Raw genomic sequence first — 15,621 nt, forward strand, 5'->3', positions numbered from 1 at the left:
AAAGACAAGTTCCATCCCTTCAAAAACTTTATTTTTCTGAGGTTCACTGGATTTCAAGTGGAGTAATTTTATTTTACTTTTTTTTTTTTTAAACAGAATTCGTCTTTTTCTTTTCTTGTTACTATTATATAAAGTAATCACATCTTCTTCTGGGTAATACTGTAGATTGTGATAACAGTTAGAGCAAGATTATGGTAGGATTTTATATGAGATTCATCCTGAATCTTCTGTGTGAGGTGATGAGTGGTCTGCTCCTCAGCAGGTTGTCCAGGCTCTCCAGAGGAGGATGGCTGGTGCTGAAAGCATCTCATTTATCAGAGGAACTTGGCAGGCTGATATCTCACTCACTGAGAGTTTGCACAAGAGCCTGTGCTGGAAACCAGGCAGGTACTGTGGGAGGCATTCACCCCAAAATAACATCAAAGGGCTGAGCCTCCCAGTGCCAGCCTCCAGTTGGGAAGTGGTCCTTCAGTGAGGGAGACACACTTCCAGGTCTGGAATTCAGAAGAGTCTGAGCAGACAGCCAAAGGATTTACAGTAATCCCTAGGCTCCTTCATAAAAGTTGTCCTGATAGTCATCTAAAGGATAAGAATTTAGTAGATCCTCAAAGAAATGTTAAAGCACTTCCTTTAACTGAGTTGCTGGAAAAGCATTGAGTGTGTTCTGGTGCCTAAATTTGATTTTTATTTCACACTTTTTCAAAATTTCAGTATTTTTTGCCCAGAAAAGACTAAGGATCCATATATTTTTTTTATGGTATGGGCACCATTCAGGAATTCTTTTGCCTTTCACAGACCTGAATGCTGCTTCAGTTCCTTCAGGAGACTGGATGCTAAAGCTGCTACTGAGAAATTCCAGCAGGATCTGGGCTTCCGGATGCTGAACTGCGGGAGGACGGATCTGATCAACCAAGCCATCGATGCCCTGGGCCCTGATGGGGTGAACACCATGGATGATCAGGTGTGCCACAGAAAAAATGCTCACAACCCCAAAATTCCCTGCATCAGCAGCTTGCTTCTTCCTTTCCACATGGCAAATCAATACCGGGTCGTGTTTGTTGCCTCTCCGAGGGTTTTCTAATTCTAGCTCGTGTTTTAGGCTGAAAATGCATCCCTTAAAACACAGTAAAATACTTCCCCACTCTCACGCCAACCCTCCAAAAAGAAAGAAATCCCATTAGAGCCCGGAGTGGATTGTTTATCAGCTGGAATGTCTGTTCCTTGGATGGGCTGTCTCAGGCACTGATGGCAGGCAGGTTAACACAGGGGCAGTGAATGGAAAGTCTGATACGTGCTGAGAGGATGTCAAAACAAAGTGGTTTCTTTTCCAGTGACACTCCCCTCTGGCTCAGCAGCCCAAATCCTGACTGAGTCAGTGAGGAGTGACCAAAAGGTGTTTTTGTCTCATGGCTTTCAGACTCAGGGCAGTTTGGAATACAAGAAACAACACTGAGATCCCCACCCCAGTGGTCTGGTGTCAGTCAATGTTAGATTTGCTCAGAGTCCATCATGCTGATGTGTCTGTTTATCCATTTTTAACTGCTCTCTGCTCAGCCACACTGGACCATAGGGATTTGGTAGTCCTGGGAGTCTCTGGCTGCTTCATGCTGTCAGTCCCATCAAGTAACAGCAGAGTCTGTCCTCTGGGGCATCATTCAATGCATGGAATTAGCTTTTAATTTAAAAAGGGGGGAGAAAAAAGTCACCTCTCCTAAATAAACACTCGTTATAGCTGTCACAGCCAGGAGAATGAGCTGTCACATCTCTGGAACAAGAGGATATTGAGAAGTGGGAAAGGGTTTATGTTCAGGTAGAGAGGTTTTCTCACACACAGCATTTTACTGCAGTAGCATTTCAGACCCAGCTCTGAACATTGCACATCTTTCATGGCACTGCCCACCATCCTGCAGTTTTAAGGGAAGTGTGAATGTATACACAAATAGCAGAAACTGATCCTGGACATATGTGGGCCTGTAGTTGCCTTATTTACAAATCCAGTATCAGGAGCTTTGTGGTCACTGGCATGGGTATCTCATCATAGATACTCACTTTAGTAATGTGACTGAGGTGGCAGATTTATATTATAAAGGTTTCCCACTTCCTCTTTATATTTTTTAAAATAAGTTTTTGCAGTTTCCGTTTCTGTGGCCCAGAGCCTCTCATTCTCTCAAAGAGAATTTTGTGATTTCCACTGTGAGCCACTGTGCCCCACCACCACAGACACTGGTGCCAGGACTGTCACTTCTCACTGCAGGATGTTCCCTTCCTCTCATCCAGCCAGCAAACAGGGAGCTGTCTGGCTTTTGTCAGCACAGAGATCCCTCTAGGCACCTCCTTGGGAAGTTTGAGGAGTTTTTGCTGTCACTCACTGATGCCTCATCCTATGGGTGGGATCCTCTTGCCAGCCCTGCTCTGAGTGGGGCAGCTCTGTCATCTTTGCCCCTCAGAGAGTGTTTTGGCACCAACAAAAAGGGCAGGACAGGCCCCCTCTGGAGACATTGTTGCTTGGAAATTCTCCACTTGACTCTGGAGCAACTCAGCTTTGTGTCCAAGCAAGTGCCTGCATGGCACTGCCAAACCCAGGCAGAGTTAAATCCAAGTTCTAGGAATAAGCCCTGCCATAGTTGGAATAGGAAACCAAAGCTGGACTTTGCCACCAGCTTGTTTTACTCCTTTTGGAAAAGAGTAAGACAAAGCCAGATGCCCAAACTTGGGAAGACTGACTCAGGCATGACAGAGCTGCCGGATAATTCAATACAAAGGCTTTAGATCCAGGTTTGGATTTTGACCACTCCCAGGGTGTGAGGATGTTCAGATCCACTTGTCCATCTGTGTACGTGGAAATCTGTGGAAAAGAACTCAGCATCCCCTCATAAACATGAGTTTGGAGCAGGACCCTGTATTCAGTTCTGATGGGCACCAACAAGCACTCTGGTTTCAGGGAATTGGGGATGTTTAGGAAAACAATCTCTTCTTCCCTTTGCAAGGAGCAAGCAGAGAGTGCAAACTTAACACTAAAAGTTTAAAAAAGGACAGTAAGTCTATACAAGTTTTAGAACCCTGGGGTTTGTGCCTGCAGACCTGCATTTTGAATTCTCAGTTTATTTGCCTATAATGAATGTGGTGCCTCCCAAGCCCCACAAAAGCCAAAATACCTCAGCCAGAGAGAATCTCACCCAGAAATATCTTCCTGAATGGAAGTGCCCCAGAACACAAAGCTGGGAGTTGTGGCTGCTTTGAAAAGTCACCTTTGCAGAGTCAAGAGCAGAACTTGTGTGTGAGAGATGTAATTCCATTTTACAGTACAGCTTCCATTAAGGATGAAGCTCTGTTATTGCACACCGAGCAGCAGAGATGTAAAAAATTCAAATGCCTGCAATAATTAAGGAGAGGGGACAGGAAAGCTGTGGGATGTGAGCAGGAATGGATTTTACCAGGCCATTTCCTTTCTGTCCTTGGATACTTCTGGAATGAACTCCATAAGTAAGGCTCATTTTTCTCATAATTCATCTCTGAGCCGTCATGGTTTGCTGGTTAAGTAGAGGGAGGGAGATTTATGGGATTGAAATGCTGAAATATTGAGGCAAATAGGATTTTAGCAATGGGGAGAAGTTGCCAAATAAATTCATCTTCTGTATTTTTGTGTTGCTTTCTGCCTTCAGTTCATTTGGCTACAAATGAGCCAAGAAGTGGCATTTCTTTGTAGTCAGCCTTGGGAAAGCTGGAGAATTGTGGACAATACAGGGCTAGGATTTTCACTGATCCTTTTTGTGTTCTTTCAGCCTTGTCCAGTGATGTTTTGTCCCAGTCATTTTCCAGTATCAGTTGTGCCCACTCTTCATAGAAATCAAAAATGCTTTATAACCATATATATATATATATATATATCTATATGCTGTCCCTATACACACTTTGTACATTAAGATTCAAACTTGCTGTGTCCATGACAGTGTTACTGTTGATAGGGCTAGAAAGATAACTTTGCTTTTATTTTTCATTTCCTTTCTGAAGGGTATGACCCCCCTCATGTATGCCTGTGCTGCTGGAGATGAAGCCATGGTCCAAATGCTTATAGATGCTGGAGCAAATTTAGATATTCCAGTGAGTAACCCTCTGCCCATTATTATCCATCTTTAAACTAACAGGAGGAGTTCTGAAATCTCTCCTAGCAACTGAAGGCTTCGGTCCTGGAAGCTTCAAGCAAGGCATTTGTCTCAGAAACAGTTGCTTCAGGGATTTGGGAGGGAGGAGAAAACCTTCAAAACCTCTTGGAGCACTCAGTGGCTCCAATTAGGATTGGAAATGGCAAGTCTAATGTGCACAGGGAAGGGGAGGGAAGGAGCTGCCACAGGGAGAAACCAGTGAGCCCATTAAAAAATCCCAGGGGACGGGTCAGTGGTGGTAGCAGTGTTCTCTAAGCGGCCCAAGTCCGCATTCCCTGGGCTTGTCACTCGCAGAGGAAGAAGGTGGTTCTGTACAAGGCAGGGCATGAAGGCAGACAGGCTGCAGTGGGTAATGAGTGCCTGCTTCCCTTCTCCAGGTGCCCAGTGCCTCTCCACGGTACCCCTCGGTCCATCCCGACAGCCGGCACTGGACTGCCCTCACCTTTGCGGTGTTGCACGGGCACATCTCAGTGGTCCAGGTAAGATTCCAGCCAGGAATCCTTCCAGGAGACACAGGGGACTGAAATGCAGCGCTGTGAGCCCTTGCTCTTGGGCTTCTTGAGCCTCCTAAAAAAACAATGAAAAAACTGAATGTTGTTTAAAACAAGGAGAATGAAAATTGGTGACATAATTCCAAGCAAGGAATTTTGGTAACAAAACCCAGCGTGTTTCCATATTTTTCTTTGGTTTCAGTAGTGCTCCAAAGCTCACTGCTTCCAAAACAGTGCTGCACAATAATTTCTTTGGTTTTAAATAAACTAGTGCTTCACATGGACTGGTTACAGGTTGGCTCTTTGATCAGGAGCTTTATAACAGTAGATATTAATTGGTTTATAAATTTACATGTGCAAAAATCCAGTGTATGCTGATTTCTGCTCTAATGGCAGCAAATAGTCTGTAACTTCTTTCATAATCCTTGAGAACTGTATGAACAAGACTTAAGCTGTTGTGGGATTTGAGTCTGTGGCATCCTCTCTGCTCCCTTTTCTGTGGAATTATCACAAGGGGCAGCAGGATGGGGTGGAGCCCCAGAAATGCTTCCCAAACTTCTAGGGGAATGAAAAACTGATCACAGCAGACAATCAATTGCTGTTGAATTTAATTTACCTCCTGCTCAAGGGGAAGGAATAAAAAAAAAAAATATGTAAATAAATGGAGGCTGCACACACTCATCTTTTGTTTGTGTACATTTGTACATAATTATATGGCAAACTGCCTGGGCAGCCTTTGGTATTCCAGGGGTTGGACAGCCTTAATTTATGTGTAAGATACGAGTTTGATTCTCCCAGGAGATGTAGCCAAGTGTATCAAAGCTCCTGTTGTGTACTGCAGTGCCCACAGTCGTGGAAGCATGAAATATCCTGGTGGATACACATGTATAGGGCTTACCCTCCCTGCCTGCCCCTGCCAGCACTGCTCTGGTTGCTCCAGAGCCTTGTGCCAGCCCCACCTGGCTAAAACACATCCCCATCCCCCTGTAACCTTCTCCCCTTCATCTGAGAGGGGGCTCTTTCCCTCACAGCAGCTCAGTGAAAGCAGGTTCTGTGTGACAAATCCCTGCAGCTGCCATCCCTACACAGGCTCCACAAGGTATGACCAGCCTGGTAATTCCCTGGGGGAACCCTGCTTCCTGTGCACAGCATGGAGCTAAGATGGACTTCCTGCTCTGACTGCAGAGCCCTTTGGAGCTGGGAGATTCCAATTGCACAGCCGCGGCCATAAAGGAGATTAAAAGAGGAGGTGGTGCTCTCCAGTTGGGCCCTTTGTGTGCGTGCCCTCCTCACTTTGGACCCACTGGTTCTCCTTTCTAACACCCAGCCCTGGCTGTTTTGTCTTTCTGAATTGCTCTTCTCCCAACTCCCTGTCTTTCCTGTGCCCCTTGCAGCTGCTCCTGGATGCTGGTGCCCACGTGGAGGGCTCTGCCGTGAACACTGGGGAGGACAACTATGCCGAGACCCCCCTCCAGCTGGCCTCAGCTGCAGGTGAGCTCCCTGTGGCCTCAACACTCTCCATCTCTTCCTGCCACCAGCCTGAAGGGCCCCAAGTATCTGTTTTCCAACTTGTCCCATGCTTGACTCCTCCCCAGAGCCCCACTGCAGAGCTGATGGCACCAACTCCTTCACAGAGCACTTGTCAAGGAACATAAACAGCCCCTGTCTAGTCTGGGTGTGTCTGTGGGCCTAAGCAACACCCAGATGTGAAAAATGAACAAGTTTCCATTCAGCCTGGGGAAGAGTAACTGTTATATAAAGAAATGTGGTTTATTAGTTTATTAAATGCAGGTAAAAATTCTGCATTTCTTCTAGCAGGCTGTCAGGACTTAAGCATTCTGTGAACGAGTCCGTGCTGGCCTTGTTTGTCAACACTTTTCACCTCAAAGTGGTTTTATTTTTTTCCTTTTGTTTCTTTCTCTAATATTTTTGTGCTTTTATGAAGATGAGTGTCTGGCTTGCTCTGCTCCAAGCTTTATGGAAGGGATAAAAAAGGCTTCCTCCCCTCCCAGTGACACCCAGTGCTGGATCTCCTGCCCCCCCTCCCTACTCCATCTAATGGGAGCAGAGCCAGGGAGTCCTGCCTGTGGCTAAATCTGTGTTTTACGCTTCCAAAGAGGGACCATCCTGATGTTCCTGTCCTTTTTCCCCAGGGAATTACGAGTTGGTCAGCTTGCTGCTCAGCAGGGGTGCTGATCCACTCCTGAGCATGCTGGAAGTCAACGGGATGTCATCGTCACTTCACGAGGACATGAACTGCTTCAGCCACTCAGCAGCACACGGCCACAGGTAATGCACTGTTCCTGATCAGAGCAGGGGTTTTTTGCACTCTGGGTGATGCTGTGTGTCCTGTGTGACTTTGTGACCCAAACCCCTGCATGTGCAGTTCAGTAGATGGGGTTAAGACTCTCCTGACAACAAAGAACAAAGGTCTTTGCTATTTCTTATTCTTACACTTGTTGGTGTGGCTTTGCGGCCCTGAGGGTGAGCTGGTTTTAGGCTCTACCTCAGCAGACCAAGTCCCACCTAAGAGTAGGTTATGAGATGAGGGTTATGAGATCCTGGTTCATGTTCTGAGACGGAATCTAATCAGGTTGAGGTGGCAAAAATAATAGCAGAGCCTGGGTGTCTGCATCTCTGGTTTTTGGATGGCCAGCCAAGAGGTGAATCATTAAACCAGCCAGCCTGGCTCTCCAACCCTGTTTTCAGGGTAGTTGTTCAGAAATAAGACATTACTTGCAAGCTCCTCCAGAAGTCTCTGTCTTCCCAGAAAAAAAAACCTTAGTGAGATTCAGGGCTTGTTCTGCCATAGGATAGAATGGGGTGACCCTAAAGCTGGGCCCTTAAATAAGCTGGGTTTAGCCTCAGGGAGTGGTGTGGGTGCAAGGAGAGCAGTGGCTGGTGGCAATGCAGCAGCACAGTAAGTGCTGGGTGGCCCTGCTGGCCTGGGGAATGTCTGGAGCAGCTGTCCCCAGCTGGCTGAGGGACATCAGTGATGCAAACTCCCCAAACAAGACACAAACAAGAAAGTCTCTTTATTGCAACTGCTGTGTGAAATTCCAAACAAACCCACCATGTGAGGAGTACAGGCCATGTTTTAGCCCTTGCTGTGGGGCACCAGTTTCTAGGATGTGGGGTAGGGAAGGACAAGTGGTTTCTGTGCTGCTCCACAGTGCCAGCTGTCTTTAGGAAGGAAATTTTTGTTTACTGAGCCGGATCCCTTACCCCAAATCCCCATTGTCCTGTCTGAGTTGTTGCAGTTTCATTTGTTAGTAAGTGAAACCTCTCGTCCCTGCTCAGGAACGTCTTGCGCAAGCTCCTGACCCAGCCCCAGCAGGTGAAGGGGGACGTGCTGTCCCTGGAGGAGATTTTGGCCGAGGGGGTGGAGAGTGACACCTCCAGCCAGGGCAGCTCCAGCGAGGGGCAGGTGCGGCTGTGCAAGACACGGATGAAGGCTCTGCAGGAGGCCATGTACTACAGTGCTGAGCACGGCTACGTGGACATCACCATGGAGCTCAGGGCACTGGGTGAGTCCTTCCTTCTGAGCACTGTGCACAAAAGGCATAAAAACCTTCCTTTTCTGCCCCTGTCACTTAGAAGAGCTACAACCCCAGCTGCAAAGCTATCTAATCTAAATTTTAAAAGTGCTTAAAGGCTCCTCACAAGTTCATTTTGGTTTTTTTTTTCAAATTCCTGCTGCTCTGGGATGTCCCTTACTCTTGGCTGGATCCTCTGTTCCCACGTATTAAAAAAAACAAGGAGCATCTCTCCCTGTCAGATACTGACACCTAAAATTCAGTGTTTATCAGTGGTTCAAGGTGAAGGAATAAATCTGATCTCAAGGTAGAAGAGAGAAAAGCTTAGAAGCTTGTGTGTAACCAGGAGAAAAGACCTCACACCTCAGCTGTGTGCCATTATGTACCCTTACAACTTCAGATTTATTTTGTAGTTCTGACTAACCATGAAGCTCAGAACAAAACAGGGAATCTCTGATCCTTAAAAATCAGCAGAAATTTTTCCAATTTATGATCCTGGTGCCAATCCTTTGTCACTTAATGTATCAGTGACCCAGTTCAGTCACCTTTAATATCAAGATAAAAATCTATCTGCTGTTAGGATATAGGTAGAACTACTTCAGTGCTGCCAAGTGTTAGTAATAGGAGCAGGATAATCTCCTCATAGACACTTCAGGAAATCATCTTTCACTGTCCCTTTTTTATGTGGCTGCAGGAGTGCCCTGGAAGCTCCATGTGTGGATCGAGTCCCTACGGACAACCTTCTCCCAGTCCCGCTACTCTGTGGTGCAGACCCTGCTGCGAGAGTTTGTCACCATCAAAGAGGAGGATTACAACGAGGAGCTGGTCAGCGAGGGGCTGCAGCTCATGTTTGACATCCTCAAAACCAGCAAAGTAAGTCAGAGTTTTATAACTCTGTCAGAGCTGAGAGTTCTGGGATTTTGTTGTTGTGCACAGCAGGAACAAGAGAATGGCTGGGCAAAGTCCCTAGGAGTTATGGCATGGAAATGGGCCTGGAAGTGTTTATCTAAATTCATAAACAGCCCCCAGACAGTCCTCAAACACACACCTGGGGGAAGCTCTACAGCTCTGTATACCTCCATAACTCCACAGATACTGTAATTCTGCCTTAATTTAAATCTTGACCCTCTATGGGGAGTTACTCCTGTACGGTACAGTTGCTGTAAGCCCCAGGTTGAGCCCTTACAGCACATTTGGAACCTGCTTGATGTCAAGTTGCTGATCCCTGTTCCATCCTCCTCACAGAATGATTCCATCAACCAGCAGCTCGCATCCATCTTCACCCACTGCTACGGCACCAGCCCCATTCCCAGCATTCCCGAAATCCGAAAGACGCTGCCAGCTCGGCTGGGTGAGGTGCTCACCTGAGCAGTGAGCTTCTTTTGATTGCTTCTGGGTTGTTGGGTTTTTTAATTTGTTTGTTTGGATTTTTTTTCTGAAAAGCATGCACAGTTTAGAAAAAAAAAGTCAACTCTTTTTTTGTCCCTTTACCAAACAGATCCTCACTTTCTGAACAATAAAGAAATGTCTGATGTAACTTTCTTAGTGGAAGGAAAGCTCTTCTATGCACACAAAGTCCTGTTGGTTACTGCATCTAACAGGTGAGTCACTAACCAGGGGCATAATTAACCCAGCCATGATTATCCCTGAAATGTCTGGTAGTTGGAGTGTACATCTCCAGTCATTCCCAGACTTCCCATTCCTTCTCCCAGAGTTTGCAGGGAGAGCTGCACTTGCTCCAGCTTTCCTGGAATCTCACACTGGCCTGGTGTACTTGCAGTTAGCAGTTTCTTTCTCTGTTCTTGGCATAGTAACAAGGTTTTCCACCTGTCACAGGGTGGGATTAGATCACATCCAGGCAATTTGCAGTTTTAAATTTTCCCCGAACTAATTGTCATTAAATGGAAGGAAATGTTTCAATTTGCAATTTGAAAAGAACAAGGAGGGATCTTTGTTTTCCTCTTGCTGTTTCGTGAAGAGTGGGTGACACACTAATACAGTTAAATTAAATATGTTTGAAACCATTCCCAGGTTCAAGACACTAATGACCAATAAAACAGAGCACGATGGCCACAGCAGCAAGACTGTTGAAATCAGCGATATGAAATACAACATTTTCAAGGTATGGGACTTGATTCCACTTTTTCCTTATTCTTTTTCATCTTCTCAACTACTTGGAAGGCAAGACAAACCCAAGTAGTTATATCATAAGTAGATAATAAGTATTTCCATAATTAGATAATATTGAAAGTAGAAATGGAGTAGCTTTCAACAGATCTGAATTTCAGGAGTTTTCTGAAATACCCTTTTTCCAAAGTTCCAGCCTTAAAACAGAATCCTCCAGTCTATATTCTTATTTTCTTCCTAGGCATCTGACTCCTCCATAAAGCAGGAGAAACTAGTCTTGTACTAAAAAGTAGTTTTATACTTTTAACACACCATTTTCATACTTTCTGCAGCACCATTTTCATGCTTTGCTAAGCAAAAAGTAACTTATTTACAGCAGGTGCATTGCCAGGCTTCCTATTAATTCAAATCAGATGATCAGAAATCAGTAGTATCCCTGTCAAGAAAGGCTCAGAACTGGGAACTGTGCTATGCTTTTATGACATTTCCATATTTAGTGGAGGAACGGGGGGATGTGAAGTGAAGAATAGGTGGTATAGCTGTTTCACTAAAGGGCTGAGGCATTTTTTTTTCCTCTTTTTATAAGCAAACAAACCTGGTCTGTTGGTCAGCAGTGCTGTTATCTCACTAGAGGGAAGTAAGTTGACCACAAGAACATCTTTGTTCTGCTTGTAAGGGGCTGTACAAGTTTTGTGTTGGATTTAGGTGGCTTCCAAATTTTGCAGCTCAAGCCACAACAGAGAAGACTCATGTAACTGAGTATTGAAACAAGCTTTCTTAACAGCATTTGTACATCAAAAAGTTTCTAAAGATAAACTTGTGCTTAAGTGGAGAGAGAGAGAGACAAATTAGAAAGAACTGAAGCAGTGAAGTATTTCACAATTTGATGGTAAATGCAGTCTGATGGGTTAAGGAGAGGCAGGCTCAGGTAGGGTGGAGGATGTTGAGCCACCAGAGATGTGTGTCCTGCTCAGGACTCTGCTGGGAAGGGCACTGCTTTCACTTAACTCTGTTACACAAATAAGGCAGTCTTACAAGAAGCAGCTTAGTTTTGTTCCCAGCCCTGTTAGGAATGGCAAGCAGAGCTTGCAAACCCCACACAGCACCCAGGACACTTCTGTTCCCACACCAGATCCATTCCCTCCCCTGACACTGCTTGGGTTGGGGGTGGGCACATGCAGATCAAAGAGCAGGAGCTGCCTCTTGCTCTCCCTGCAAACAATTAATGCCTTTTCCTCCGGGCCTGGTGAGGGGCTGGAAGCTGATTAGAAGCCCAGCAGGGGAGGCAAGTGGCTGGGAGGTCCCCGGGACACTCATGCTGGGCTCGCTGGCAGCTCCGCGCGTGACCGGCCTGCCAGGCTTCGCCAATCCGGATCCGAGACAAGGACAGTGGTGTTGCTCAGAGACACGCTGTCACCTCAGCCCAAAGTCCCCAGCAGGGCTCTTTTCAGGACCCAAGAGAGAAAGCACTGTTAGAAAGCAGCAGATTTGCCATGCTAGGGAGTGAAAAGAAAGCCACCAGTGGAGGTGAGAGCCAGCACAGGACACGATTCCCATCTGCTCAGGAAGGAGAGCACAGCCATCAACGGCCCCTTATGACTGCAGTGATAACTTCATGCCTGGCCTTCTTCCCATTCCAGATGCTGATGCAGTATTTATACTATGGAGGGACAGAATCCATGGAAATTCCCACCACTGATATCTTAGAGGTGAGAGAGCTTTTTCTTCCAAGTCTTGCCAAGTGCGCTGGGGCATAAAACAGAGTTGAAAGGCAAAATCCAGGAGCTAAGAGCAGGCCCCCATTCAGTTCAGGAGCATACTTAACGCTTGGAAATGAGCTTAAAAGTTTCAAAACATCGCTGCTTGGTGTTTCTGTGTCGTGGTGACAGAAAGCAGAGCAAATATGCTTGTGGCAAGCAAATATGCTTGTGCTCTTGCTAAGAGGAGAAATGCGTCAGTCTGTCACTTCAGCATGGAGCGGCCTTTTTGCTGTTTCATCAGGACTTGGCCATTAAAACAGGGAGTCAGAGACTCTTCAGAGAGGAAATCATCCATCCTGTTTGCCTTGCCCAGGCCTTTCAAGCCTCATGATCTCAAATAGCCTCTCTCTTGTCCCCATAGCTGCTGTCGGCTGCCAGCCTGTTCCAGCTGGACGGCCTCCAGAGACACTGTGAAATCCTCTGTGCCCAGACCATCAGCATGGACAACTCTGTCAACATCTATAAATATGCAAAGGTAGATCCAACCCTCTGGTTTGAGAATCTCACTGAGCAGCCAGTGTGCTCCTGGTGGTAACTAAAAAGCCCATGTGGACACCCTCCCCCCCCGCCACAGCACGAGGGAGATGATTCCCAGCTCCAGGCTGGAAAGTCACACACAGCCCTGGTGTTTTCTTGTCTGAAGCAATCATGGATGAAATGGATGGGGGATCCCTGCAGAGTAGGGGAGAACTGTCTTAGCAGGCTGATACAGCAACATCAGCAAATCCTGAGGGATTCAAATCCTGGGAGCAGCAGGGGCAATTGATCACAGCACAGCAACTATGGAATAAACCCTTTCCTAGCACCCCTGCTGCTAGAAAATATTCTTTTCAGCTCCAAAAGGAGCATAAAGTCTGTTGTGTGACAGATATGCACCTCTGTAGCAGATAACCTAAATCAGAGAAATACCCTGCCCTTCCTGGAATTTTGCAAAATCAAATCCCTTAAAGACAAGGAGAAAACTGCACAGAGGGCTGGATGTAATTATTTTTTTTACTGTGGGTGTAGTGCCCCACTGATGCTTTTCAATTTCTCTCACATTGGGCTGGTTTCTTTCAGACCTAAAATTTAACAGTGTGCAGTGGTAAAATGGGGAAACAGCATTCCCTACTGGCCAATATGTACTTTTCCTTAAATTATTATTTGCACTAAATTCCCAGGAAGAGGCTGTGTGTGGACAGAGCTGCTTAATATTGAACTTGAGTTCTGTTGTTCTTGTAACTGATCCTGAAGCAAAAGGATCCAGATCCCAGCCAGAAATCACCTTGTGGTGGTTCAGGAGTGCAGCATCCCTGTTCCCGTGCATTCAGCCCCTCCTTGTAGGGATGAGGCTCCCGTCCTGTGACCCGTGTCCTGATTGCCCCGAGCCCTGCTCACCATCTGCCAGCACAGCAGCGTTGTTGTGTGTTGTGGCTCAGCCAAACAGGTACCTTAGCCACCTCATCAGCCAGCTGCTCTGCTGAGGGAAGGGAAGGGGCTGGAGTGCAGGCCAGCAGCCCTGCCAACAGCAGGCCAGCAGGGGAAGGAATGGATAAAGCCTAGATGCCTCCCTGCTCACGCCTGGGCCTGCAAAAAGCACCGGGAGAAATGATCAGGCAAAGTCCTGCCTTCAGTGCTTTCCCACTGTTACTCCTGTCTTTTAATGTTTCCTAAGAGACAAAAAGGAAAAAAAGCATTAGAAATGAGAGGCTCAGGGGTGTAATTTAGGTCTGTGACATACAGAAGGGGTTAATAATCCTGGTGTCTTCCTCAGATTCACAATGCACCAGAACTGGCCTCTTTCTGCGAGGGCTTCTTCCTCAAGCACATGAGCTCCCTCCTGGAGCTGGACTCGTTCAAGCAGCTCATCTACGGCAGGAACAGCAAAGTGCAGGGCCTGGACCCTCTGAGGGACCTGCAGGCAGCCCTGGCTGGCCGCCTGCACTCCGTGTACGTCACATCCAGGGTGTGAGGCAGGACCGGCGCTGGCAAACCGCGGTGGAGCATCACTGGGGCTGTTTGTCTTCTGCATCTTCCTGAAAGTGCCCTGGAACAGGCACCCCTGCTGCTGAAGGAGGGGGAGCTGGCTTCTCTGTGCTGCTGCTGCTGCCCCAGGAGCAACACGGTCACACAAACAACACTGCCACAGCCCAAACATCAGCTGAGGGTGCAAGGGAAGAACCCGAACCACAGAGAACAGCGCTGCCCTTTCCATGAGCACGGCGCCAGGCTGTGCAGAGAGAGGCAATTGAACTAAGCCCAGCACTAATACATGGGCTTAAGTTCATCCACACAGATGTTTTCCCTGTAAAAAGGCTGCCTGGAAGGAGTTTCCTGATCCTAAAGCCCATCCCACGAGCCATCTGTCTGGACACAAAGTACTTCCCCTCAGCAGTACCAGCATCTGTACATCACAACAGACCAATAGAAACTTCCCCCAAAACTGTTTGCACCTTGAGAGAGTGGTTTTGTATGTTCAAAGCTCAGTAGAAGCTAATACTAACACTGAAATTACTCACTCTTTAAGCTTAATATGAAGAGCTGAGCTGGGGCAGGGAGGGGAGAGTTGGGGGTTTGAGTGTTTTCAAATACAGTTTCACTGTGCCAGTTGTTAATCTAGATCTGTTGTGAGGAGAAGGAAAAAGACTGTCTACCCTTTTGCTGTCAAGGTCTGATAGTGTCAGTCAGTCATTTTCACCTTAAAAGCCTGTTTCTGAACATTACCTGTGAGACCTGACATCACAAAAGACACTTTGTAGAAGGCTCAGGTGTAGCAGGAGCTTGGCACTGGGCTGAAAAAACTGCCCAGTTGCAAAAACAGCAATAAAAGCGTTCCCTGGCCTCCCAGAAATGTCCAGCTCAGTGGTTTGTTCTCTCTCTGGAGCTGGTTGGGATTAAGGAAAGACCTCCAGCTATTCCCACTGAGTTTTGCTAAGCACCCACCAAATATCATTTGCCAGGACGCTTACATTTGTTGTAGATGGGTGAACAAGGGGAAACCAAGTTTTCAGTGGAGAACTACTTATTCCTTATTAGAAATTCAACAATTTATTCCCATTGTATTTAAACACAGTGGAAGGAGGAGGCTCAGCTGGGCCCAGGCTCCAAAGCACAACACAGACACACTTTAGATAAAGGGAACGAGAAGGAACCACCAGCATCTCCCGGCAAATCCATCAAAATCTGACATGGCCTTGTTCCTAAAGGATTTACACAGAGGCAAATTGCATGCATGGATAAGGATTTTTAGTCAGCTGACAGACAGGTTGGTCAGGGCACACTCCCTTTGTGCTTTATGTACACATCTGCTGAACATCACCAGCTCCAATAACCCTATTTATTACAGAAAGCCATACAGAGGGGTCAAAATTATCACTGAGAAATGCCACAAAAGGCTTTATTTTGGAAAGTATTTTCAAGTAGCTGCTCCAGCTATCTGTACAAATATCTTCATATTGTCCTCTTTTGTTGCTGTAATATTACAGTGCTTTGTTTAATTGTACATTAATGTTGTCATTTATGTAAATGTACCAGGATTTTATTAACAACATAATTTTAAAATACA

At 46.4% G+C, this 15,621-nt stretch overlaps 1 protein-coding gene across 1 annotated transcript in view; it reads left to right on the forward strand.

Annotated features, from left to right (window-relative positions):
* ABTB2 (ankyrin repeat and BTB domain containing 2) overlaps window positions 1-15,621 on the forward strand; it is a 111,771-nt gene extending 96,150 nt beyond the window's left edge. Inside the window, exons 5-17 of the mRNA XM_005531772.3 lie at window positions 796-961; window positions 4,012-4,101; window positions 4,541-4,642; window positions 6,049-6,145; window positions 6,808-6,943; window positions 7,955-8,181; window positions 8,885-9,063; window positions 9,436-9,541; window positions 9,689-9,791; window positions 10,222-10,312; window positions 11,958-12,026; window positions 12,439-12,552; window positions 13,831-15,621. Of these exons, the coding sequence (XP_005531829.1) occupies window positions 796-961; window positions 4,012-4,101; window positions 4,541-4,642; window positions 6,049-6,145; window positions 6,808-6,943; window positions 7,955-8,181; window positions 8,885-9,063; window positions 9,436-9,541; window positions 9,689-9,791; window positions 10,222-10,312; window positions 11,958-12,026; window positions 12,439-12,552; window positions 13,831-14,028 (1,678 nt within the window). The 3' untranslated portion in view covers window positions 14,029-15,621. The remainder of the gene's footprint in view (window positions 1-795; window positions 962-4,011; window positions 4,102-4,540; window positions 4,643-6,048; window positions 6,146-6,807; window positions 6,944-7,954; window positions 8,182-8,884; window positions 9,064-9,435; window positions 9,542-9,688; window positions 9,792-10,221; window positions 10,313-11,957; window positions 12,027-12,438; window positions 12,553-13,830) is intronic.

Source organism: Pseudopodoces humilis, chromosome 7 (genome assembly GCF_049639895.1).
Source record: "Pseudopodoces humilis isolate 2021_Gansu_Grassland_sample_001 chromosome 7, ASM4963989v1, whole genome shotgun sequence".
NCBI lineage: Eukaryota > Metazoa > Chordata > Aves > Passeriformes > Paridae > Pseudopodoces > Pseudopodoces humilis.